Here is a 24,025-nt window from a genome sequence, read left to right on the forward strand (position 1 = left end):
GTTTTGTTGTCTGTCTCCCCCTTCTAAACTGTGAGCCCGCTGTTGGGTAGGGACCATCTCTAGATGTTGCCGACTTGTACTTCCCAAGCGCTTAGTACAGTGCTCTGCACACAGTAAGCGCTCAATAAATACGATTGATTGATTGATTGATTGACTTCCTTGAGGTCACACAGCAGACAAGTGACAGATCCAGGATTAGAACCCAGGTCCTCCGACTCCCAGGAGTGTCCTCTTTCCACTAGGCCACGCTTGCTTCTCTTGGGAGAACAGGAGTAATGACACTTATTGGGTGCGTCTCTGAGGGCAGAGCACTGTACTGAGTGCTTGGGAGAATTCACTCATTCAATCATATTTATTAAGTGCTAATTGTGTGCACTGTACTAATCGCTTGGGAAAGTACGACATAACAACAGTCCTTCCTCTCCCCCTCCTTCCTTCCTCTCCCCCTCCCCATCCCCCCCGCCTTACCTCCTTGTTATATGTTGCCAGCTTGTACTTCCCAAGCGCTTAGTACAGTGCTCTGCACACAGTAAGCACTCAATAAATATGATTGATTGATTGATTCCCCTCCCCACAGCACCTGTATATGTTTATACGTATTTATTACTCTATTTTATTTGTACATATTTATTCTATTTATTTTATTTTGTTAATATGTTTTGTTTTGTTCTCTGTCTCCCCCTTCTAGACTGTGAGCCCACTGTTGGGTAAGGACCGTCTCTATCTGTTGCCAACATGTACTTCCCAAGCGCTTAGTACAGTGCTCTGCACACAGTAAGCGCTCAATAAACACGATTGAATGAATGAACAGTGACATTCCCTACCCACAACGAGCTCACAGTCTAGAACCCATCCCAAGCAGGTTCCCGTCTAGTCAGTGATCCATTCTGATTTATTCTAATATTTTATTCCGGCATATTTGTTCTCCTCCCCGTCTGCTCCTCACTGTTCTTCCTGCTCCCACTATTTGCAAATATTTGGTCTGTCTGACTCCCCCGTGAATATCCAAATTCTTTGGGGGCGGGGAAAGTGTCTACCTTCTGTTATACATTCTGTTATACATTGAACCCACATGGGCCTCAACGTCAAAGACAGAGGAAGGACAAGTACTGACTCTCCATTTTCCAGAGGAGGAATCAATCAATCAATCGTATTTATTGAGCGCTTACTGTGTGCAGAGCACTGGACTAAGCGCTTGGGAAGTCCAAGTTGGCAACACAGAGAGACGGTCCCTACCCAACAGTGGGCTCACAGTCTAGAAGGGGGAGACAGGGAACAAAACATATTAACAAAATAAAATAAATAGAATAGATATGTACAAGTAAAATAGAGTAATAAATCCCTACAAACATATATATATGTTTGTGTATATATATGTATGTATATGTGTGTGTATATATATGTGTATATGTATGTATATATGTGTGTGTATGTGTGTGTATGTATGTGTGTATGTGTATATGTGTGTATATATATATGTGTGTATATATGTATATATGTGTGTGTATATATATGTATAGATGTGTGTGTGTGTATATATCTATCTATCTATCTATCTATATATATATATATACACAGGTGCTGTGGGGAAGGGAAGGAGGTAAGGCGGGGGGGATGGAGAGGAAACTGAGGAAGCAGAGAGACCGGCCCAAGGTCACACCACAGAGGAGCGACAGAGAAGGGTCCTGTGTGTAGTCTAGGGTTATTAGGAGGGTCTGGCCCCAAGCTTGGGCGCGTTCAACATTCCCCTCTGCCAGGGGAAGGGGCAGCATTGATTATCTTGTATTTGCCCCAACGCTAAGCACATAGTACGTGCTTCTCCCCCTTCTAGACTGTGAGCCCGCTGTTGGGTAGGGACTGTCTCTATGTGTTGCCGACTTGTACTTCCCAAGCGCTTAGTACAGTGCTCTGCACACAGTAAGTGCTCAATAAATGTGACTGATTGATTGATTGATTAATACATACCTCCATTATCATCATCATCACGTAAAGCAGCTTGGCGTAGTGGGCAGAGCACGGGCCTGGGAATCAGAAGGTCCTGGATTCTCATCCTGTCTCCGCCACTTGTCTGCTGTGTGACCCTGGGTAAGTCATTTCACTTCTCTGGGCCTCAATCCCATCTGTAAAATGGGGAGACTAGGAGCCCCACGTTATGATGATTATGCCCCACGTGGGACACCCTGATTACCTTGTATCTCCCCCAGCCCTTAGCACAGTGCTCGGTACATCGTAAGTGCTTAGCAATTACCAACGTTACCGTTAACAACACATTAACACTGCTATTAACAAGAGAAGCAGCGTGGCTCATTGGAAAGAGCACGGGCTTTGGAGTCAGAGGTCATGGGTTCGAATCCCGGCTCTGCCACATGTCTGCTGTGTGACCTTGGGCAAGTCACTTCACTTCTCTGAGCCTCAGTTCCCTCATCTGTAAATGGGAATTAAGACTGTGAGCCCCACGTGGGACAACTTGATCACCTTGTATCCACCCCCAGCGCTTAGAACAGTGCTCTGCACATAGTAAGCGCTTAACAAATGCCATCATTATTATTATTATTATTATTACTATTATTGCGATTACCGGTTTCCAGCGGGAGGCTTCGCCCTCTGGGCTGCGTTGAATGAGCGGGTTTTGTAGGAGCAAAGCAGCCTCTGCAACTTGAGCTGTTATTTTGGGTCTAAAGCCCCCTCTCCCTTCCCAGCCGAGGCCGGGGGCGAGAGACAGGGAGCAGGGTGGCCTAATAGGTAGACCCCAGGCCTGAGAGTCAGAAAGACCCGAGTTCTCATCCCGGCTCCCGTCTGCTGTGTGACCTCGGGCAAGTCGCTTCACTTCTCTGGGTCTCACTTCCCTCATCTGGAAAATGGGGATTAAGACTGGGAGCTCCATGTAGGATATGGACTGTCCAACCTAATTAATAATAATGGCATTTGTTAAGCGCTTACTATGTGCAGAGCACTGTTCTAAGCGCTGGGGGTGGATGCAAGGTGATCAAGTTGTCCCACGTGGGGCTCACAGTCTTAATCCCCATTTTACAGGTGAGGTAACCGAGGCTCAGAGAAGTTAAGTGACTTGCCCAAGGTCACACAGCAGACATGTGGCGGAGCCGGGATTCAAACCCATGACCTCTTGTATCTAACTCAGTGCTTAGTACAGCGACTGGCACATAGTAAGCACTTAATACCACAATTATTATTGTTGTATTTTACTTGTACATATTTATTAATTTTATTTTGTTTAATATGTTTTGTTTTGTTGTCTGTCTCCCCCTTCTAGACTGTAAGCCCACTGTTGGGTAGGGACTGTCTCTAGATGTTGCCAACTTGTACTTCCCAAGCGCTTAGTACAGTGCTCTGCACACGGTAAGCGCTCAATAAATACGATTGATGATGATGATGATCCCGGCTCCCCGTCTGCTGTGTGACCTCGGGTAAGTCGCTTCACTTCTCTGGGTCTCACTTCCCTCATCTGGAAAATGGGGATTAAGACTGGGAGCTCCATGTAGCATATGGACTGTCCAACCCAATTAGTTTGTATCTAACTCAGCGCTTAGTACAGCGACTGGCACATAGCAAGCACTTAATACCACAATTATTATTATTGTTGTTGTATTTTACTTGTACGTATTTATTATATTTATTTTATTTTGTTTAATATGTTTTGTTTTGTTGTCTGTCTCCCCCTTCTAGACGGTGAGCCCGCTGTTGGGTAGGGACCGTCTCTATATGTTGCCAACTTGGACTTCCCAAGCGCTTGGTACAGTGCTCTGCACACAGTAAGTGCTCAATAAATACGACTGATTGCCACCAGAGCCCAGTGGAAAAACCTGGGAGTCAGAAGGACCTGGGTTCTAATCCTGCCTTCGCCGCTTGTCTGCTGTGTCACCTTGGGCAAGCCACTTCTTTTTCCTGGGCCTCAGTTCCCTCATCTGGAAAAGTGGGAATTAAGACTGTGAGCCCCATGTGTGTGTCCAACCTGATTAACTTGTATCTCCCTCAGATTCAAGGTGCTTAAAAGATGCTTAACAAATACCACTAAAAGAAGAAAACGCTTAGAACAGTGCTTTGCACCTAGTAAGCACTTAACAAATGCCATCATTATCATCATCAATCGTATTTATTGAGCGCTTACTGTGTGCAGAGCACTGTACATCATAAGAAATGAAAACGCTTAGAACAGTGCTTTGCACATAGTAAGCACTTAACAAATGCCATCATTATTATTATTATGAAAAAAAAAGCCCTTCTCGGAGGCAAGCCATGCCGGGGAAAGGAACTGCCTCAAAAAAGTCCCAGGCCCTTGCCAGGAAGTTTTGCAATTCCCACTGGGTTGGCTCCGTTCCCCCTGGCTTCACCCCCCAAAATCATTCCTGGGATGAACCGCAGCCTTCCCATTCCCGTCCTGAAGCCCTGCAGATGGGCATCTCTCACCGGAACCCCGTCTCCTCTCGGCCTTGGCAGACTTAATCCCCATTTTACAGATGAGGGAACTGAGGCCCTGAGAAGTGAAGGGCTTGCCCTAAGTCACACAGTAGACGAGTAGCTGAGTCAGGACTAGAACTCAGGTTCCCCTCACCTCCATACCCGAGATCTAACCACTGGGCCACACTGTATTGCTTGAAGTTAGGAGGCCGGCCCCGACGACCCCTCAAAGTCTGGATTTCCAGTCCCCCAGTTGCGCCCTATTAGGGGATCCATCGCTACCGTCCAAAAGGCAAGAACAGAAACAGTCGACTAAAGGCTGCATAATTTAATTAATCAATAATATTACGATAGAGTGGGTAGGGAAGAGGGAGGAGATACGAACAGTTTCCTTCTCCCGCCGACAGCCGGGAGTTCCGTGGGTCCTCACCTAGAAGGATCTCGAGGTTACTGCTTACTAGGAAGGTAATAACAACAGCTACAATAATAACGAGAATTGTCAATTGTATTTATTGAGTGCTTGCTGGGTGCAGAGCACTGCACTAAGCGTTTGGGAGAGTACAACAATAAAAACAGACATATTCCCTGCCCACAACGACCTTACAGTCCCATCTCCGCCACTTGTCAGCTGTGTGACTTTAGGCAAGTCACTTCACTTCTCTGGGCCTCTGTTACCTCATCTGTAAAATGGGGATTAAGAATGTGAGCCCCCTGAGGGACAACCGGATCACCTTGTAACCTCCCCAGCGCTTAGAACAGTGCTTTGCACATAGTAAGCGCTTAATAAATGCCATCATTATTATTATTACAGTCTAGAAGATTGTGGCAATACCCATGGCCTTTGATAAGTGTTTACTATGCGCCAAGCACTGTACTAAGCGCCGGGGCAGATCCAGTGTAATCAGATCAGCCGCAGTCCCTGTCCCATACAGACCTCGAAGTCTGAGGGAGAACAGATACTCAATCTCCGCTTGACAGATAAGGAAACTGAGGCCCAGGCGAGTGAAGTGGCTCGCCCAAGGTCGCTCAGCAGAGAAGTGGCACGATTCGAACCCAGGTCTCCTCACGCCCAGGCTAGGGGTCTTTCTGAACTGCCAGTTGTATTACTAGTGTGCTAGGTATCCCCGCCCTGGATGGTCCCAAAGAGACGTACTGTACTAACCACTTAGTCTTACTGGACGCCTCTCACTCACAAGGGAGCCTTTTTTTTAAAAAAAAAAAAAAAGGTATTTTTTTAAGCACACAGGAAGCACTCAATAAATACCTCTTATGAGGATAAGAAGCAGCATGGCCTAGTGGGTAGAGCCCAGGCCCGGGAGCCAGAAGGACCTGGATTCTAATCCTGGGTCTGCTGTGTGACCCTAGGCAAGTCACTTCACTTCTCTGCCCAGTTACTTCATCTGTAAAATGGGGATGATGACTGTGAGCGCCACGTGGGCCAGGGATATGCCCAACCCGATTAGCTTGACTACAGTGCCTGCCTGGCACACGGTAAGAGTTTAACAAATACCATAATTATTATTAATATTATTGTTCAGTGCCCACATGGTAAGAGTTTAACAAACACCATAATTATTATTAATATTATTGTTCGATGCCAAGCACTTAGTACCTTGCACATAGTAAACGCTCAATAAATACCACTGTTGGCTTATCTCTCATTTATCCCCGCTCTTTGCACACAGTAAATACTCAATAAATACCACTGTTGACTTGATTATCTTTCACTTATCCCAGCTCTTTGACCTCAGATAAGTGGTGAACAAACCCTGTTCATAGGGGTTAATTTCCCCTCCCAACAAGCCATTCGCCAGATCCAAACATGTTTTGCCCCCAAGGGGCAGACAGAAGTCGCTTTACTGGACGCCTCTCGCTCACAAGGGAGTCTTTTTTTTTTTTTTTAAAAAAAAAGGTATTTTTTTAAGCACTTACCATGGGATAGGCACTCTACTAAGCGCTGGGGTAGAAACAAGCTAATCAGGTTGGACAGTCCCCGTCCCAGGGCTCACAATCTTCACCCCCATTTTACAGCTGAGGGGACTGAGGCCTAGAGAAGTTAAATGACCGGCCCAAGGTCACACGGCAAAGTGGCGAAGCCCGAATTTGAACTCAGGTCCTTCTGACTGATGCCCAGCGGCTTTGCTGGAAAATATTAAACATTCGATGAGCTGACAGGGTGGGGGGCTCACTTCCACTACCCTCCCTCCTCCACCCTCTTGGCTCCCCTCACCTCGTGGGGGGGATGGAGGAGGCGGGGGGGTCAGGACTTGAGCTGGGACTCAATTTCCCCTCTGAAACTTTATTGTTTCGAAAACAGATGGATGAGGAGGAGGAAGCACGGTCATCGTTGGGACGGAAGGAACACAGAAGGGCGGTGGGGCGACCAAGACAGAATAATTTAAAAAAATTAGGAAGTTCATTCGCTCTGTGCAAATGGGGAATCCAGTTCATACTCCAGGTGCTTGGTGCTGGGAGAGGGGAAGTGGGGGGTCTCCCGCTCGGGGTCTTGAGGGTCTCGGGACCTTCCCGAGAAGGGGGGTTTCCTTGTCCCCCTCTCACCCACCTGGAAGGAAGAGCCTGAGGAGAGGGAGAAGAGGCGGCTAAGCAGTAAGAAGGGGGGCTTGGGACCGGTGGCCTTCCCGGGGGACGCAGGCCCCTTCTTGCTGCTTGAAGCCAGGGTGAGGACAGGGCTTTGCTCGTCCTGGCGGGGAAGGAAGAACCAAAAAAATGGGCTTTCAAATGGTCGGCGGGGGGAGGGAAGAGGTGAGAAGAGGATGAGGTAGCGCCTGTGGGGCCTCTGTCCATGGAATGAGGTTTCCGGCTCCCTCTGCCCCCAGTATGGATGCCCATGGTGACGTCTGCTCCTCCTGCCCCGCCGCCACCGGGGTCTGCACCCAGAGAGGCAGGAGGGGCAGCAGGCTGGGTGGTCCAGGCCCTACTCTCTCAGCCCCAAGCTTCAGGGTCAGACCAACACCCCACTCCGGGCAGCCGGGCAGGGGAATGGGCCGCCTGAACCATCTCAGAGAGCCGAAACTCCCCTTTGCTTTTTCATTCGCTCCATCCCCGGTCCCCAGGGGAGGGCAACGTGCCCTGGGCTCTGTCCGGCCCCCAACGGGGGGTGATTCCCCCCACCCGTCTCACTCGAGGCCAGCCTCTCCCAAGGGCAGGGCCCGCTGCCCGGTGGGGGACAAGACCCCATCAGCACTGTGGGGGCTCTGCTTGATTGTGGAGGGGGCGGTTTACTCAGGGGAAGGGGTTTAAAAGTGCTCTCTGGCTCTGGGTGGGTTTGGCCGGAGGAGGACCGGTGAGGCCTCACGGCTCAGGAAGGGTCTTGGCTTTTCTCGGGATGCCCCCGCGGTTCGGGGCACTCCATCGCAGAGCCTTGGGGGTCTCTGATTCACCAGTGAGGGGGGAGTCTGCTCCTCTCCCTGCCGCTGAATCCTCCAGGAAGGGCGGGCTCTACCAGGAGGGACCTCCGCCGCTGCAGCACCAAACGGCGGGGCTGGGAGGCAAGGGGTTGGCATGAGGGCCCCAGAGGATGCTGGGAGGCAAGGGGTTGGCGTGAGGGCCCCAGAGGATGCTGGGAGGCAAGGGGTTGGCGGGACAGGGGGGTGTAAACCGGTTGCAATGATCACTAGCCACGATTAGGCACGAGAACACGAGAAGGAGCACCACCGCCAGGCTGTCCGGTCCCTGGCCCTCCCTCTGGCCGGAGGGTCTTCGGCGACCCCCACAGAAGGATTTTTTTAAAAAAAAGAACCCCAAAAAAACCCCGACAATAACACACCACCCTCCCCCTCATCCGCCTAAAACCCGGGCCGGCGACGCCATCCCCCCCCTCAGACGAACTCGATCCCTTCGTACTTGACGTCGCCGATGCGGGTCTCGGGCAGGAGGAAGCGGCCGTCCAGGGTGAAGGCCATGATGTAGGTGGCCGCCCGGCCGCCCTCCTCCTCCGACTTGAGGGCCACGATGACCTGGTCGTCCGTGTCGGGCACGAACTTGAAGGAGGAGAAGCCGTGGGTGGGGCTCACCTCCCCGATGCGGCTGACGGCGATGCGGCCGAAGTCCTGGGCCGAGCGGAGGAGCAGGTTGGTGCCCCGGCGCTCGTCCTCCTTCTCGCTGTAGCGCTCGTGGCTGGCCCGGCGAGGCAGGAAGAACCAGTGTTGCAGCGTGTCGCTCCAGCACGCCGACTCGTGGATTAAGTAGCCTGCAAGGGCGGCCACAAAAAACATTCGCCCCATCTCCTCCTCACAGGTCCCACCCACCCATAATAATGACATTATTATGTCATTGATAATAATTGTGCTATTGGTTAAGCGCTTACTTCAGGAAGCAGCCCGCACGGGTGTGCTAGTGGAGTGAACTCTTTCCTCTACCCCATCTCCTCCTCACAAGAAGCCCTGCACAACTAGAGGGTCCCTGCCCCTGAGGTAGTAATTAATTAATTAATAATGGCATTTATTAAGCGCTTACTATCATCATCAATCATATTTATTGAGCGCTTACTGTGTGCAGAGCACTGTACTAAGCGCTTGGGAAGTACAAACTGGCAACATATAGAGACAGTCCCTACCCAACAGTGGGCTCACAGTCTAAAAGCTTACTATGTGCAAAGCACTGTTCTAAGCGCTGGGGAGGTTACAAGGTGACCAAGTGACGGGGGGCTCCCAGTCTTAAATTCCCATTTTACAGATGGGGAACTGAGGCCCAGAGAAGTGAAGTGACTTGCCCCAAGTCACACAGCTGACAACTGTCATATAGAGACAGTCCCTACCCAACAGTGGGCTCACAGTCTTTATTTATTTATTTGACCTGTACATATCTATTCTATTTATTTTATTTTGTTAGTATGTTTGGTTTTGTTCTCCGTCTCCCCCTTTTAGACTGTGAGCCCCCTGTTGGGTAGGGACCGTCTCTATTGGACTTCCCAAGCGCTTAGTACAGTGCTCTGCACCCAGGAAGCGCTCAATAAATACGGTTGATTGATTGATTGATTGATTGACCATGAGCTAGGCTCCGGGGCTCGGGGGTTGGTGTCCGCGGGGCGGAGGGGATCGGGGGGTCCGGGGGCGCTCACCTGGGGGCTGGATGCCGGCGGCGGCCCTCAGGGCGTTGTAGTTGGACACCCAATTCTCGTGCTCCACGTTGCCCCGGTGGCCGACAACCTTGACCCACTCGGGGTTGTCGTTGACGACCTCGCCGGTGGTGCTGGTCCACTCCTTGCCCAGGCCGCCCACGTACAGGTGCTCGTCCTTCACCGCTAGCCACTCCGCCTTAAAGCCTGCGGGCAACCACATCATCATCATCAATCGTATTTATTGAGCGCTTACTATGTGCAGAGCACTGGACTAAGCGCTTGGGAAGTACAAATTGGCAACATATAGAGACAGTCCCTACCCAACAGTGGGCTCACATCCGGCTCAGAGCGGGCCCAGCCGGGCCCAGAGAGGACAGGGGGGAGAAAGCGGGGGGAGGACGGGAAAGGGGGCCGATCGAAGGGGGAAAAATAATAATGACGGCATTTATTATTTTTTTAATGGCATTTATTAAGCGCTTACTATGTGCAAAGCCCTGTTCTAAGCGCTGGGGAGCTTACAAGGTGATCAGGTTGTCCCACGGGGGGCTCCCAGTCTTCATCCCCATTTTCCAGATGAGGTAACTGAGGCCCAGAGAAGTGCAGTGACTTGCCCCAAGTCACACAGCTAAGTGGTGGAGCCGGGATTTGAACCCATGACCTCTGACTCCAAAGCCCGGCCTCTTTCCACTGAGCCACGCTGCTTCTCTCTGTTAAGCGCTTACGATACGCCGGGCACTGTACTAAGCATGGGGGTGGATACAGGCACCCCGGCATGGCTCGGTGGGAAAGAGCCCGGGCTTTGGAGTCAGGGGTCATGGGTTCAGATCCCGGCTCTGCCGATCGTCAGCTGTGGGACGTTGGGCAAGTCACTTCACTTCTCTGGGCCTCAGTGACCTCAGCTGTAAAATGGGGATTAAGGCTGTTTGGTTGTCCGTCTCCCCCGTCTAGACTGTGAGCCCGTTGTTGGGTAGGGACCGTCTCAATATGTTCCCAACTTGGACTTCCCAAGCGCTTAGTACAGTGCTCTGCACACAGTAAGTGCTCAATAAATAAATTGAATGATTTGAATTATTATACAAGCGAATCGAGTTGGACACAGTCCCCTGTCCTAGGTGGGGCTCACGGTCTCGATCCCCATTTTACAGCTGAGGGAACTGAGGCATAGAGGAGAGAATGACTTGCCCAAGGTCACCCAGCAGACAAGCGGCAGCGCCGGGATTAGAACCCAGGACCTTCTCCCAGCCTCGGGATCTTTCCACTAGGGGCTCGGCACGTGGTAGGCGCTTAGTAAGTACCATTGATTGAATAATAATAATGATGGCATTTGTTAAGTGCTTACTATGTGCAAAGCACTGCTCTAAGCGCTGGATTATAATAGCATTTATTAAGCGCTTACTATGTGCAAAGCACTGCTCTAAGCGCTGGATTATAATAGCATTTATTAAGCGCTTAGTATGTGCAAAGCACTGTTCTAAGCAACAGAGAGGTTACAAGGTGATCAGGTTGTCCCACGGGGGGCTCACAGTCTTCATCCCCATCTTACAGATGAGGGAACTGAGGCCCAGAGAAGTGAACTGACTTGCCCAAAGTCACACAGCTGACAAGTGGCAGAGTCGGAATCCGAACCCATGACCTCTGACTCCAAAGCCCAGGCTCTTGCCACTACGCCACGCCGCTTCTCCAGCCACGCTCACCCCCATTTTACAGATGAGGGAACTGAGGCCCAGAGAACGGTATGGTGTTAAGCGCTCAGTTCAGTGCTCTGCACATAGCGAGCGCCCAATCAACACCATCCACCCATCAATTGCATTTATTGAGCGCTTACTGTGTGCAGAGCACTGTACTAAGCGCTTGGGAAGTCCAAGTTGGCAACATGTAGAGACGGTCCCTGCCCAACAGTGGGCTCACAGTCTAAAATGGGCGAGGAGGGGTGGCCCTCAACACCATCCACCCAATTGTATTTATTGAGCGCTTACTGTGTGCAGAGCACTGTACTAAGCGCTTGCGAAGTCCAAGTTGGCAACATATAGAGACGGTCCCTACCCGACAGTGGGCTCACAGTCTAAAATGGGCGAGGAGGGGTGGCCCTCAACACCATCCACCCAATCGTATTTACTGAGCGCTTACTGTGTGCAGAGCACTGTACTGAGCGCTTGGGAAGTCCAAGTTGGCAACATGTAGAGACGGACCCTGCCCAACAGTGGGCTCACAGTCTGAAATGGGCGAGGAGGGGTGGCCCTCAACACCATCCACCCAATTGTACTTATTGAGCGCTTACTGTGTGCAGAGCACTGTACTAAGCGCTTGGGAAGTCCAGGTTGGCAACATGTAGAGACGGCCCCTGCCCAACAGTGGGCTCAGGGTCTCAAATGGGCGAGGAGGGGTGGCCCCCGCCCACCCTCAGGCCCGGCTCACCTTTGCCCACGCTCCCGTCTCCGTCCGACAGGATGACCCAAGGCACGGCCTTGGTGCCCTCGATCCGGTAGACCACCCCGGTGCGGTCGTCCACGGAGTAGAGCTTCCCGTTGAAGACCACCAGGTCGGACAGCTCCATGCCGCGGCCCCCCTCCGCCAGGTGGGACTCCAGGACGCCGTCCTCCCGGTCCCACTCGACGCTGACCCGCCGGCCCCCGGGCGCCAGGGTCAGGTGGCCCTTCTTCAGGTAGCTGAACCAGGTGTTCTCCGCCGGCGCCCGGGACCCCGTGTCCAGGTCGGCGATGAGGGCGATGCGGTAGCGGAGCCCCTCGGGGGTCCGCTGGGGCGGGGACAGCGGGTAGGTGGCATTGTAGCGGTCCCCGGGGGGCGGGCCGGGGGGCCGGGGCCGGGCGCGGGGGGGCCGGGCGCTGCAGGCAGAGCAGGAGCAGGGCGGCCGCCACGCTGAGGGCCGACAGGACGATGGCCCGCCAGCGGGGCCGGAACCGGGGGTCCGACGCCTTGCTCATGGACGCCAACACGGGCAGCCCGCCCACGCTGATCCGCATGGCCTGCCGGGGCTCAGCCCATCCCGAGGGGTCGCGGGGCGGCGTGGGCATCGGGCCCGGAGCGGGCGGGGGACACCTGCGCGCCCCCGCAGCTGGCGGGGCGGAGGAGGAGGAGAGACGGATCAGCCGCGGGGACCCCGTTTCCCCACCCGCCCCCCGCTAATCCCAGCTCCACCACTCGTCTGCTGTGTGACCCTGGGTGGGTCCCTTCACTTCTCGGGGCCTCAGTGACCTCATCTGTAAAAAACGGGGATGAAGAGCGTGAGCCCCATGTGGAACGGGGACTGTGTCCAACCTGATTAACTTGGATCCACCCCGGCGCTTAGAACAGTGCTTGCCACATAGTAAGCGCTTAACAAGTGCCATAATTGTTACTATTACGTCCCCTTCTGGGCCCGCCATCGAACCCTGGCCCACATCATCCCCCGGGCCTGGAATGCCCTCACTCTGCCCACCCGCCAAGCTAGCTCTCTTCCTCCCTTCAAGGCCCTACTGAGAGCTCACCTCCTCCAGGAGGCCTTCCCAGACTGAGCCCCTTCCTTCCTCTCCCCCTCGTCCCCCTCTCCACACCCCCCACCTTACCTCCTTCCCTTCCCCACAGCACCTGTATATATGTATATTTGTTTGTACATATTTATTACTCTATTTATTCATCTTGCTTGTACATCTCTATTCTAATTATTTTATTTTGTTAGTACGTTTGGTTTTGTTCTCCGTCTCCCCCTTTTAGGCTGTGAGCCCACTGTTGGGTAGGGACTGTCTCTAGATGTTGCCAACTTGGACTTCCCAAGTGCTTAGTACAGTGCTCTGCACACAGTAAGTGCTCAATAAATACGATTGATGATGATGATATAGGTTTGTACATATTTATTACTCTATTTATTTATCTTGCCTGTACATATCTATTCTATTTATTTTATTTTGTTAGTATGTTTGGTTTTGTTGTCTGTCTCCCCCTTCTAGACTGTGAGCCCGCTGTTGGGTAGGGACTGTCCCTATATGTTGCCAACTTGTACTTCCCAAGCGCTTGGTACAGTGCTCTGCACACAGTAAGCGCTCAATAAATACGATCGATTGATTGATTGATGTGCCAAGTTCATTCAATTCCATCGTATTTCTTGAGGGCTTACTGTGTGCAGAGCACTGTACTAAGCGCTTGGTTCTGTACACAGTCCCTGTCTCCCAGACTGAGCCCCCCCGATTCCTCTCCCCCTCCCCATCCCCCCCGCCTTACCTCCTTCCCCTCCCCACAGCACCTGTATATATGTTTGTGCAGATTTCATTCATTCATTCATTCAATCGTATTTATTGAGCGCTTACTGTGTGCAGAGCACTGTACTAAGCGCTTGGGAAGTACAGGTTGGCAACAGATAGAGACGGTCCCTACCCACCAGCGGGCTCACAGTCTAGAAGGGGGAGACAGACAACAAAACAAAACATATTAACAAAGTAAAATAAATAGAATAAATATGTACAAATAAAGTAGAGTAGTAAATACGTACAAACATATGTACATATGTTCATTCATTTAATCGTATTTATTGAGCGCTTACTGTGTGCGGAGCACTGTACTAAGCACTTGGGAAGCACAAGCTGGAAACATCTAGAGACTGTCCCTACCCAACAGCGGGCTCACAGTCTAGAAGGGGGAGACAGACAACAAAACAAAACATATTAACAAAATAAAATAAATAGAATAAATATGTACAAATGAAATAGAGTAGTAAATACGTACAAACACATGCACATATGTTCATTCATTTAATTGTATTCATTGAGCGCTTACTGTGTGCGGAGCACTGTACTAAGCGCTTAGGAAGGACAAGTTGGCAACATCTAGAGCCGGTCCCTACCCAACAGCGGGCTCACAGTCTAGAAGGGGGAGACAGACAACAAATCAAAACATATTAACAAAATAAAATAGAGTAGTAAATACGTACAAACATATATACTAACAAAATAAAACAGAGTAGTAAATACGTACAAACATATATTCATTCATTCATTCAATTGTATTTATTGAGCGCTTACTGCGTGCAGAGCACTGTACTAAGCGCTTGGGAAGTGCAAGTTGGCAACATCTAGAGATCTTCAAGGCCCCCTGGAATCCCACCTCCTCCAGGGCGCCTTCCACCGTGGGAACCAGCGCAACCCAGCAGAAAGAGCCCTGGTTCCGGGGCCGGAGGTCCGGGTTCAAATCCCACCTCAGCCTTCCGGGTAGCCTCGCGCCAGTCACTTCAGTTCTCGGTGCCTCATCCGTAAAACGGGGTACCTGTCCCCCCACCTCCTCTGACTGCGAACCCCATGTGGGACAGGGCCCGGGTCCGACCCGATTAGCTAGGATCTTCCCGAGCAGCGCTTAACAAATAGCACAATTATACGTTAATCTCTCAGTTTCCCATCCTGTTTCTCCTTCATCTGGCATCTGGGTACTTCCTGGTCACCTAAGCACTTGAGTGCGTTTGTGTACACAACCCTCCTCCCCCTCCCCCCCGCCTTACCTCCTTCCCCTCCCCACAGCACCTGTATATATGTATATATTACTCTATTTTATTTGTACATATTTATTCTATTTAGTTTACTTTGTTAACATGTTTTGCTTTGTCGTCTGTCTCCCCCTTCTAGACTGTGAGCCCGCCGTTGGGTAGGGACCGTCTCTATATGTTGCCAACTTGGACTTCCCAAGCGCTTAGTCCGGTGCTCTGCACACAGTAAGCGCTCAATAAATACGACTGAATGAATGAATGAATATATGTTTGTACGTATTTACTACTCTATTTATTTTATTTTGTTAATATGTTTGGTTTTGGTGTCCGTCTCCCCCCTTCTAGACTGTGAGCCCGCTGTTGGGTAGGGACCGTCTCTAGATGTTGCCAACTTGGACTTCCCAAGCGCTTAGTCCGGTGCTCTGCACACAGTAAGCGCTCAATAAATACGATTGAATGAATGAATACACGCACACAGTACTTATGTACTTATCTTTATATTCTATTACTTCCTCCTATTTATAATTCAATTTAGCCTCTGTAATCCCAGCTCCACCACTTGCCTTCCGTGTGACTGTGAACAAATCACCTAACCTCTCTGGGGCTCAGTTTCCATTCATTCATTCATTCAGGCGTATTTATTGAGGGGCCTTGAAGATCTCTAGATGTTGCCAACTTATCATCATCATCAATCGTATTTATTGAGCGCTTACTATGTGCAGAGCACTGTACTAAGCGCTTGGGAAGTACAAATTGGCAACATCTAGAGACAGTCCCTACCCAACAGTGGGCTCACAGTCTAAAAGGGGGAGACAGAGAACAAAACCAAGCGTACTAACAAAATAAAATAAATAGAATAGATATGTACAAGTTAAATAAATAAATAGAGTAATAAATATGTACAAATATGCTTGTCCTTCCCAAGCGCTTAGTCCAGTGCTCTGCACACAGTAAGCGCTCAATAAATACGATTGAATGAATGAAGGAAGATATGTATATATGTTTGTACGTATTTACTACTCTATATCTTTATTTTATTTGTACATATTTATTTTATTTTGTTAATACGTTTGGTTTTGTTGTCTCTCTCCCCCTTCCGGACTGCGGGCCCGCTGTTGGGGAGGGACCGTCTCTAGATGTTGCCAAGCGCTTGGGAAGTCCAAGTCGGCAACAGATAGAGAGGGTCCCTACCCGACGACGGGCTCACGGTCTAGAAGGGGGACAATTCAAGCTTTCAAAGGTATAGAGCGCTTACCGTGTGCCGAGCACTGTACTGAGCGCTTGGGAAGGACAAGTCGGCAACATCTAGAGCCGGTCCCTACCCAACAGCGGGCTCACAGTCTAGAAGGGGGAGACAGACAACAAAACAAAACATATTAACAAAATAAATAGAATGAATATGTACAAATAAAATAGAGTAGTAAATATGTACAAACATATGTACATATGTTCATTTAATCGTATTTATGGAACGCTTACTGTGTGCAGAGCACTGGACTAAGCGCTTGGGAAGGACAAGTCGGCAACATCTAGAGCCGGTCCCTACCCAACAGCGGGCTCACAGTCTAGAAGGGGGAGACGGACAACGAAACAAAACGTATTAACAAAATAAAATAAATAGAATGAATATGTACAAATAAAATAGAGTAGTAAATACGTACAAACATATGTACATATGTTCATTCATTTAATCGTATTTATTGAGCGCTAACTGTGTGCGGAGCACTGGACTAAGCGCTTGGGAAGGACAAGTCGGCAACATCTAGAGCCGGTCCCTACCCAACAGCGGGCTCACAGTCTAGAAGGGGGAGACGGACAACAAAACAAAACGTATTAACAAAATAAAATAAATAGAATGAATATGTACAAATGAAATAGAGTAGTAAATATGTACAAACATATGTACATATGTTCATTCATTTAATCGTATTTATTGAGCGCTTACTGTGTGCGGAGCACTGGACTAAGCGCTTGGGAAGGACAAGTCGGCAACATCTAGAGCCGGTCCCTACCCAACAGCGGGCTCACAGTCTAGAAGGGGGAGACGGACAACGAAACAAAACGTATTAACAAAATAAAATAAATAGAATGAATATGTACAAATGAAATAGAGTAGTAAATATGTACAAACATATGTACATATGTTCATTCATTTAATCGTATTTATTGAGCGCTTACTGTGTGCGGAGCACTGGACTAAGCGCTTGGGAAGGACAAGTCGGCAACATCTAGAGCCAGTCCCTACCCAACAGCGGGCTCACTGACTAGAAGGGGGAGACGGACAACGAAACAAAACATATTAACAAAATAAAATAAATAGAATGAATATGTACAAATAAAATAGAGTAGTAAATACGTACAAACATATGTACATATGTTCATTCATTTAATCGTATTTATTGAGCGCTAACTGTGTGCGGAGCACTGGACTAAGCGCTTGGGAAGGACAAGTCGGCAACATCTAGAGCCGGTCCCTACCCAACAGCGGGCTCACTGTCTAGAAGGGGGAGACAGACAACAAAACAAAACATATTAACAAAATAAAATAAATAGAATGAATATGTACAGATACAGTAGTAAATACGTACAAACATATGTACATATGTTCATTCATTCATTTAATTGTATTTATTGAGCGCTTACTGTGTGCGGAGCATGCCTGTCTCCCCCGTCTGTACTTCCCAAGCGCTTAGTACAGTGCTCTGCACACAGTAAGCGCTCAATAAATACAACTGATTGATTGATTGAGTGTCAGCTCACTGTGGACAGGGAACGTGTTCTAGTGGACTCTTCCAAGCGCTTAGTACAGGGCTCTGCACACAGTAAGCGCTCAATAAATACAACTGATTGATTGATTGATTGATAGAGTGTCAGCTCACTGTGGACAGGGAACGTGTTCTAGTGGACTCTTCCAAGCGCTTAGTACAGGGCTCTGCGCACAGTGAGCGCTCAATAAATACGACTGACTGCGGCGAGGAGGAAGACGTCCTGGCCAAGTCACGGAGGAGGCTGACCCGGCTCCTTCAATGCTCCTTTCAGTGGGCAGATCCCGGCGGGAATAGAGGCCCATTCACTCAGCGGCGGGAGAAGCGGGAGAGAACAGGGACACCCTGCCTGCGCTCTCGGGAGCTCCGAAGGGTCGGATCTCAGGAAGGGGAAGCAGCGTGGCTCAGTGGAAAGAGCCCGGGCTTGGGAGTCAGAAGTCACGGGTTCAAATCCTGGCTCTGCCGCTTGTCAGCTGTGTAACTTTGGGCAAATCACTTCACTGGGCCTCAGTTACCTCATCTGTAAAATGGGGATTAAGACCGTGAACCCCCCCATGGGACAACCTGATCACCTTGTATCCTGAACAGTGCTTTGCACATAATCCCCACTGTTGGGTAGGGACTGTCTCTATATGTTGCCAACTTGTACTTCCCAAGCGCTTAGTACAGTGCTCTGCACACAGTAAGCGCTCAATAAATACGATTGATTGATTGATTGATAATAAGCGCTGCCCATCCGCCAAGCTCGCTCTCTTCCTCCCTTCAAGGCCCTACTGAGAGCTCACCTCCTCCAGGAGGCCTTCCCACACTGAGCCCCTTCCTTCCTCTCCCCCTCGTCCCCCTCTCCATCCCCCTCATCTTACCTCCTTCCCTTCCCCACAGCACCTGTATATATGTATATATGTTTGTACGTATTTATTACTCTATTTATTTATTTTACTTGTACATATCTATTCTATTTATTTTATTTTGTTAATATGTTTGGTTTGGTTCTCTGTCTCCCCCTTCTAGACTGTGAAGCCCGGAGGCCTTCCCAGACTGAGCCCCTTCCTTCCTCTCCCCCTCATCTTACCTCCTTCCCTTCCCCACAGCACCTGTATATATGTTTGTACATATTTATTACTCTATTTATTTTACTTGTACATATCTATTCTATTTATTGTATTCTGTTAGTGTGTTTGGTTTTGTTCTCTGTCTCCCCCTTCTAGACTGTGAGCCCACTGTTGGGTAGGGACCGTCTCTCTATGTTGCCAACTTGGACTTCCCAAGCGCTTGGTACAGTGCTCTGCACACAGTAAGCGCTCAATAAATACGATTGATTGATTGATTGATTAACAAATGCCATCATTATTATTTTTATTATTACCACCACCCCGCTTTCCCCCCATCCTTGGGGATGGTAGCTGAGAGTGAGGAGGAGGTGGTCCCCGGGGGGAAGGCCACAGGCCATTGTCCGGTTCTTCATACACCCAGAAAGTACTTGACCTTTGGGCCTGACCCCAGGCCCCTCACGCCGGGGCGATGCTGGGCTGGGGGTGGCATCGGGGCAGAGGGCAGGATGTGTACTTTTAATAATAATAATATAATAATATAATATTATATAATCATTATTATATAATAATAAAAATGATGGCATTTATTAAGCGCTTACTATGTGCAAAGCACTGTTCTAAGCGCTGGGGAGGTTACAAGGTGTTCTGGTTGTCCCTCAGGGGGCTCACAGTCTTCATCCCCATTTTCCAGATGAGGGAACTGAGGCCCAGAGAAGTGAAGTGACTTGCCCAAAGTCCCACAGCTGACAGGTGGCGGAGCCGGGGTTTGAACCCATGACCTCTGACTCCAAATAATAATAATGGCATTTATTAAGTGCTTACTATGTGCAAAGCACTGTTCTAAGCGCTGAATAATAATAATAATAATAATGATGACTCCAAAGGCCAGGCCCTTTCCACTGAGCCAGGCTGCTTCGCTGTTGCTTCTCTTTTGTTGCACGGGCCTTTCCCAAGGGTTTAGCGCAGTGCTCTGCACACAGTGAGTGCTCAATAAATACCGCCGATTTGGTGGCGGCCCAGAAAACAGACTCACCTAGAACAGGGAGGGAGAGGGGGTGGAAGGGTGGTTGGTGATGCCCACCAGGGGAAAGAAGGGGCTGGTTAATGGGGGGGGCGCGGGGGGGTCCAGTCAGAAGGAGATTGAGGGAGGGGGGAAGGAGGGATTGGGAAGGAGGAGGAAATGGGAAATGGGAGAAAATTGGGAAGGGGGTGGGAAAGAAGGGGGAGGGGGGCTGGAGGGAGAAGGGGGAGGGAAGGAAGAAGGGGGAGAGGGGCTGGAGGGAAAAGGGGGAGGGAAGGAAGATGGGGAGACTTTGGGGGGCAAGGGGGAAGAAGGGGAGAAGGCTGGGAGGAAGGATGGGTATATATGTTGCCAACTTGTCCTTCCCAAGCGCTTAGTACAGTGCTCTGCACACAGTAAGCGCTCAATAAATACAATTGAATGAATGAATGAATAAGGAGGGAGAGGAAGAGGGGGGACTGGGAGGAAGGAGGAGAAAGACGGGGCGGGGGGGGGGGAGAAAGGGGAAGAAGCAGTGTGGCTTAGTGGCTAGAGCCCGGGCCTGGGAGTTAGAATAAAAATAATAATTTGGGTATTTATTCAACGCTTACTATGTGCCAAGCACTGTTCTAAGCGCTGGGTAGATACAAGGCAATCAGGTTGTCCCACATGGGACTCCTAGTCGTCATCCCCATTTTCCACATGAGGTCACTGAGGCCCAGAGAAGGGAAATGACTGGCCCAAAGTGGCCAGTTGGGATTAGAACCCACAACCTCTCACATTATTATTAGCACGGATCCACCCCAGCGCTTGGTACAGCACTTAGCACACAGCAAGCGCTTAAACAAATACCATAAAAAGTGGTGGGGGTGTGGGGGGAGGTTAGGGAGCCAAGGGAAGCAGCGTGGCTCAGTGGAAAGAGTGCGGGCTTGGGAGCCAGGGGTCATGGGTTCGAATTCCGGCTCCGCCACTTGTCAGCTGTGTGACCTTGGGCAAGCCACTTAACTTCTCTGGGCCTCTGTGACCTCATCTGTAAAATGGGGATGAAGACTGGGAGCCCCATGGGGGACAACCTGATCACCTTATAGCCCCCCCCCGGCGCTTAGAACAGTGCTCGGCACATCGAAAGCACTTAACACCATACCATTCTCTGGGCCTCAGTTCCCTCAACTGTAAAATGGGGATGAAGATTGGGAGCCCCATGGGGGACAACCTGATCACCTTGTATCCCCCGCCCCCAGCGCTTAGAACAGTGCTCGGCACATAGAAAGCACTTAACACCATACCATTCTCTGGGCCTCAGTTCCCTCAACTGTAAAATGGGGGTGAAGACTGGGAGCCCCCCGTGGGACAACCTGATCACCTTGTGTCCTTCCCAGCGCTTAGAACAGTGCTTGGCACGTAGTAAGCGCTTAACTCCATACCATTTTCTGGGCCTCAGTTCCCTCAACTGTAAAATGGGGATGAAGACTGGGAGCCCCATGGGGGACAACCTGATCACCTTGTATCCCCCCCACAGTGCTTAGAACAGTGCTTGGCACACAGTAAGCGCTTAACACCATACCATTCTCTGGGCCTCAGTTCCCTCAACTGTAAAATGGGGGTGAAGACTGTGAGCCCCATGGGGGACAATCTGATGGCCTTGTATCCCCCCCAGCGCTTAGAACAGTGCTCGGCACATAGTAAGCGCTTAACACCATCCCATTCTCTGGGCCTCAGTTTCCTCAACTGTAAAATGGGGGGTGAAGATTGGGAGCCCCATGGGGGACAACCTGATCACCTTGTATCCTCCCCAGCGCTTAGAACAGTGCTTGGCACATAGTAAGCGCTTAACACCATACCATTCTCTGGGCCTCAGTTCCCTCAACTGTAAAATGGGGGTGAAGACTGGGAGCCCCCCGTGGGACAACCTGATCACCTTGTGTCCTTCCCAGCGCTTAGAACAGTGCTTGGCACATAGTAAGCGCTTAACACCATACCATTCCCTGAGCCTCAGTTCCCTCAACTGTAAAATGGGGGTGAAGACTGGGAGCCCCCCGTGGGACAACCTGATCACCTTGTGTCCTTCCCAGCGCTTAGAACAGTGCTTGGCACATAGTAAGCGCTTAACACCATACCATTCCCTGAGCCTCAGTTCCCTCAACTGTAAAATGGGGATGAAGACTGGGAGCGCCATTGGGGACAACCTGATCACCTTGTATCCCCTCCAGCGCTTAGAACAGTGCTTGGCACATAGTAAGCGCTTAACACCATACCATTCTCTGGGCCTCAGTTCCCTCATCTGTAAAATGGGGGTGAAGACTGGGAGCATGGGGGGCAACCTGATCACCTTGTATCCCCCCCCCGCGCTTAGAACAGTGCTGGGCACGTAGTAAGCGCTTAACACCATACCATTCTCTGAGCCTCAGTTCCCTCATCTGTAAAATTGGGGGTGAAGATTGGGAGCCCCATAGGGGACAACCTGATCACCTTGCATCCCCCCCACCGCTTAGAACACTGCTTGGCACGTAGTAAGAGCTTAACACCATACCATTCTCTGGGCCTCACTTCCCTCATCTGTAAAATGGGGGTGAAGACTGGGAGCCCCATGGGGGACAACCTGATCACCTTGTAACCTCCCCAGCGCTTAGAACAGTGCTTGGCACATAGTAGGAGCTTAACACCATATCATTCCCTGTGCCTCAGTTCCCTCATCTGTAAAATGGGGGTGTAGACTAGGAGCCCCATGGGAGACAACCTGATCACCTTGTATCCCCCCCAGCGCTTAGAACAGTGCTTGGCACATAGTAAGAGCTTAACAAATATTATTATTATTATTAATAATAATAATAATAATTAAGAAGGGGTCCAGGACTCACCCGACTCAGCGATGCCCCCGAAGCTGCAAGGACGGGCTGAGCGCTGCGCGGGCCGAGGCCTCACTTCCGCCCCGGCCGTGGCCCAACCGACTACAACTCCCGGCAGCCTCTGCGCGCCACGTGCCCGGCGTGCGGCCCACGCGCTTACGTGCCCTGCGTGCGGCGGGAGAGAGGGGCATGCTGGGAGTTGTAGTCCCCGCCGTGGGGCCTCCTCACGGTCTGCGCGCCCTAAAGGCCCGTCGCGTAGCCGTGAGGGAGGGGATGGGGGCGTTCGACGCCGACCCCCAAAATGGCCCCCCAACCCAAGGGAGAATCAATCAATCGTATTTAATAATAATGATAATGGCATTTGTTAAGCGCTTACTATGTGCAAAGCACTGTTCTAAGCACTGGGGAGGATACAAGGTGATCAAGTTGTCCCACGTGGGGCTCACAGGTTTAAACCCCATTTGACAGATGAGGTAACTGAGGCTCAGAGAAGTTAAGTGACTTGCCCAAGGTCACACAGCAGATGCTTGGTGGAGCTGGGATTAGAACCCATGACCTCTGACTTCCAAGCCCAGGCTCTTTCCACTGAGCCACGCTGCTTCTCTATTCATCATCATCAATCGTATTTATTGGGCGCTTACTATGTGCAGAGCACTGTACTAAGTGCTTTGGTAGTCCAAGTTGGCAACATATAGAGACAGTCCCTACCCAACAGTGGGCTCACAGTCTAAAAGGGGGAGACAGAGAACAAAACCAAACATACTAACAAAATAAAATAAATAGAATAGATATGTACAAATAAAATAAATAAATAAATAAAGAGTAAAAAATATGTACAAACATATATATATATATATACAGCTCTATTGAGCGCTTACTGTGTGCAGAGCACTGTACTAAGCGCTTGGGAAGCAGTGTGGCTCAGTGGCTGCCTCACTGCTCTCTCTGGACTGGCCCCACCTGCTCTCTCCACAGAGGCCCACCCCTCTCTCTCTAGCCCTGGCCCCCCTGCCCTCTGTGGCCTTGCCCCCCCAACCCTCTCTGCACCTATATGCCCTGTCATCTCTGGACCGGCCCCCCCTGCTGTCTCTGGACTGCCTCCCCCACCCCCCGCATTCTCTGTACATGCCCCCCCTGCCTTCCTCCCCTGTTCTCTCTGGACCGGCACCCCCCAGCTATCTCTGGAATGGCCTCCCCCACCCTGCCCTCTATGGACCTGCCCTCCCTGCTCTGTCTGCTCCCCCCCTTCTCTCTCTGGACCTGCCCCCCTTCTCTCTCTGGACCTGCCCCCCTGCTCTCCCTGGAACTGCCCCCCCCACACCCTCTCTGGACCTGCCCCCCCACGCCCTCTCTGGACCTGCCCTCCTGTTCTCTCTTTACCTGCCCCTCCCCACTGGCT

General features: G+C 50.6%; 1 protein-coding gene across 1 annotated transcript; it reads right to left on the bottom strand.

Moving 5' to 3' along the window:
* Positions 1 to 6,471: 6,471 nt before the first annotated feature.
* On the bottom strand, positions 6,472 to 22,695 carry CANT1 (calcium activated nucleotidase 1). The gene is given in 5 exon segments (XM_038742119.1): positions 6,472 to 8,626; positions 9,497 to 9,700; positions 11,912 to 12,306; positions 12,308 to 12,569; positions 22,639 to 22,695. Coding segments are annotated over 4 exon segments (1,191 nt in total). The 5' UTR covers positions 12,529 to 12,569; positions 22,639 to 22,695; the 3' UTR covers positions 6,472 to 8,255.
* Positions 22,696 to 24,025: the final 1,330 nt, after the last annotated feature.

This window comes from Tachyglossus aculeatus, unplaced genomic scaffold, assembly GCF_015852505.1.
Source record: "Tachyglossus aculeatus isolate mTacAcu1 unplaced genomic scaffold, mTacAcu1.pri SUPER_34, whole genome shotgun sequence".
NCBI classification, from domain to species: Eukaryota; Metazoa; Chordata; class Mammalia; order Monotremata; family Tachyglossidae; genus Tachyglossus; species Tachyglossus aculeatus.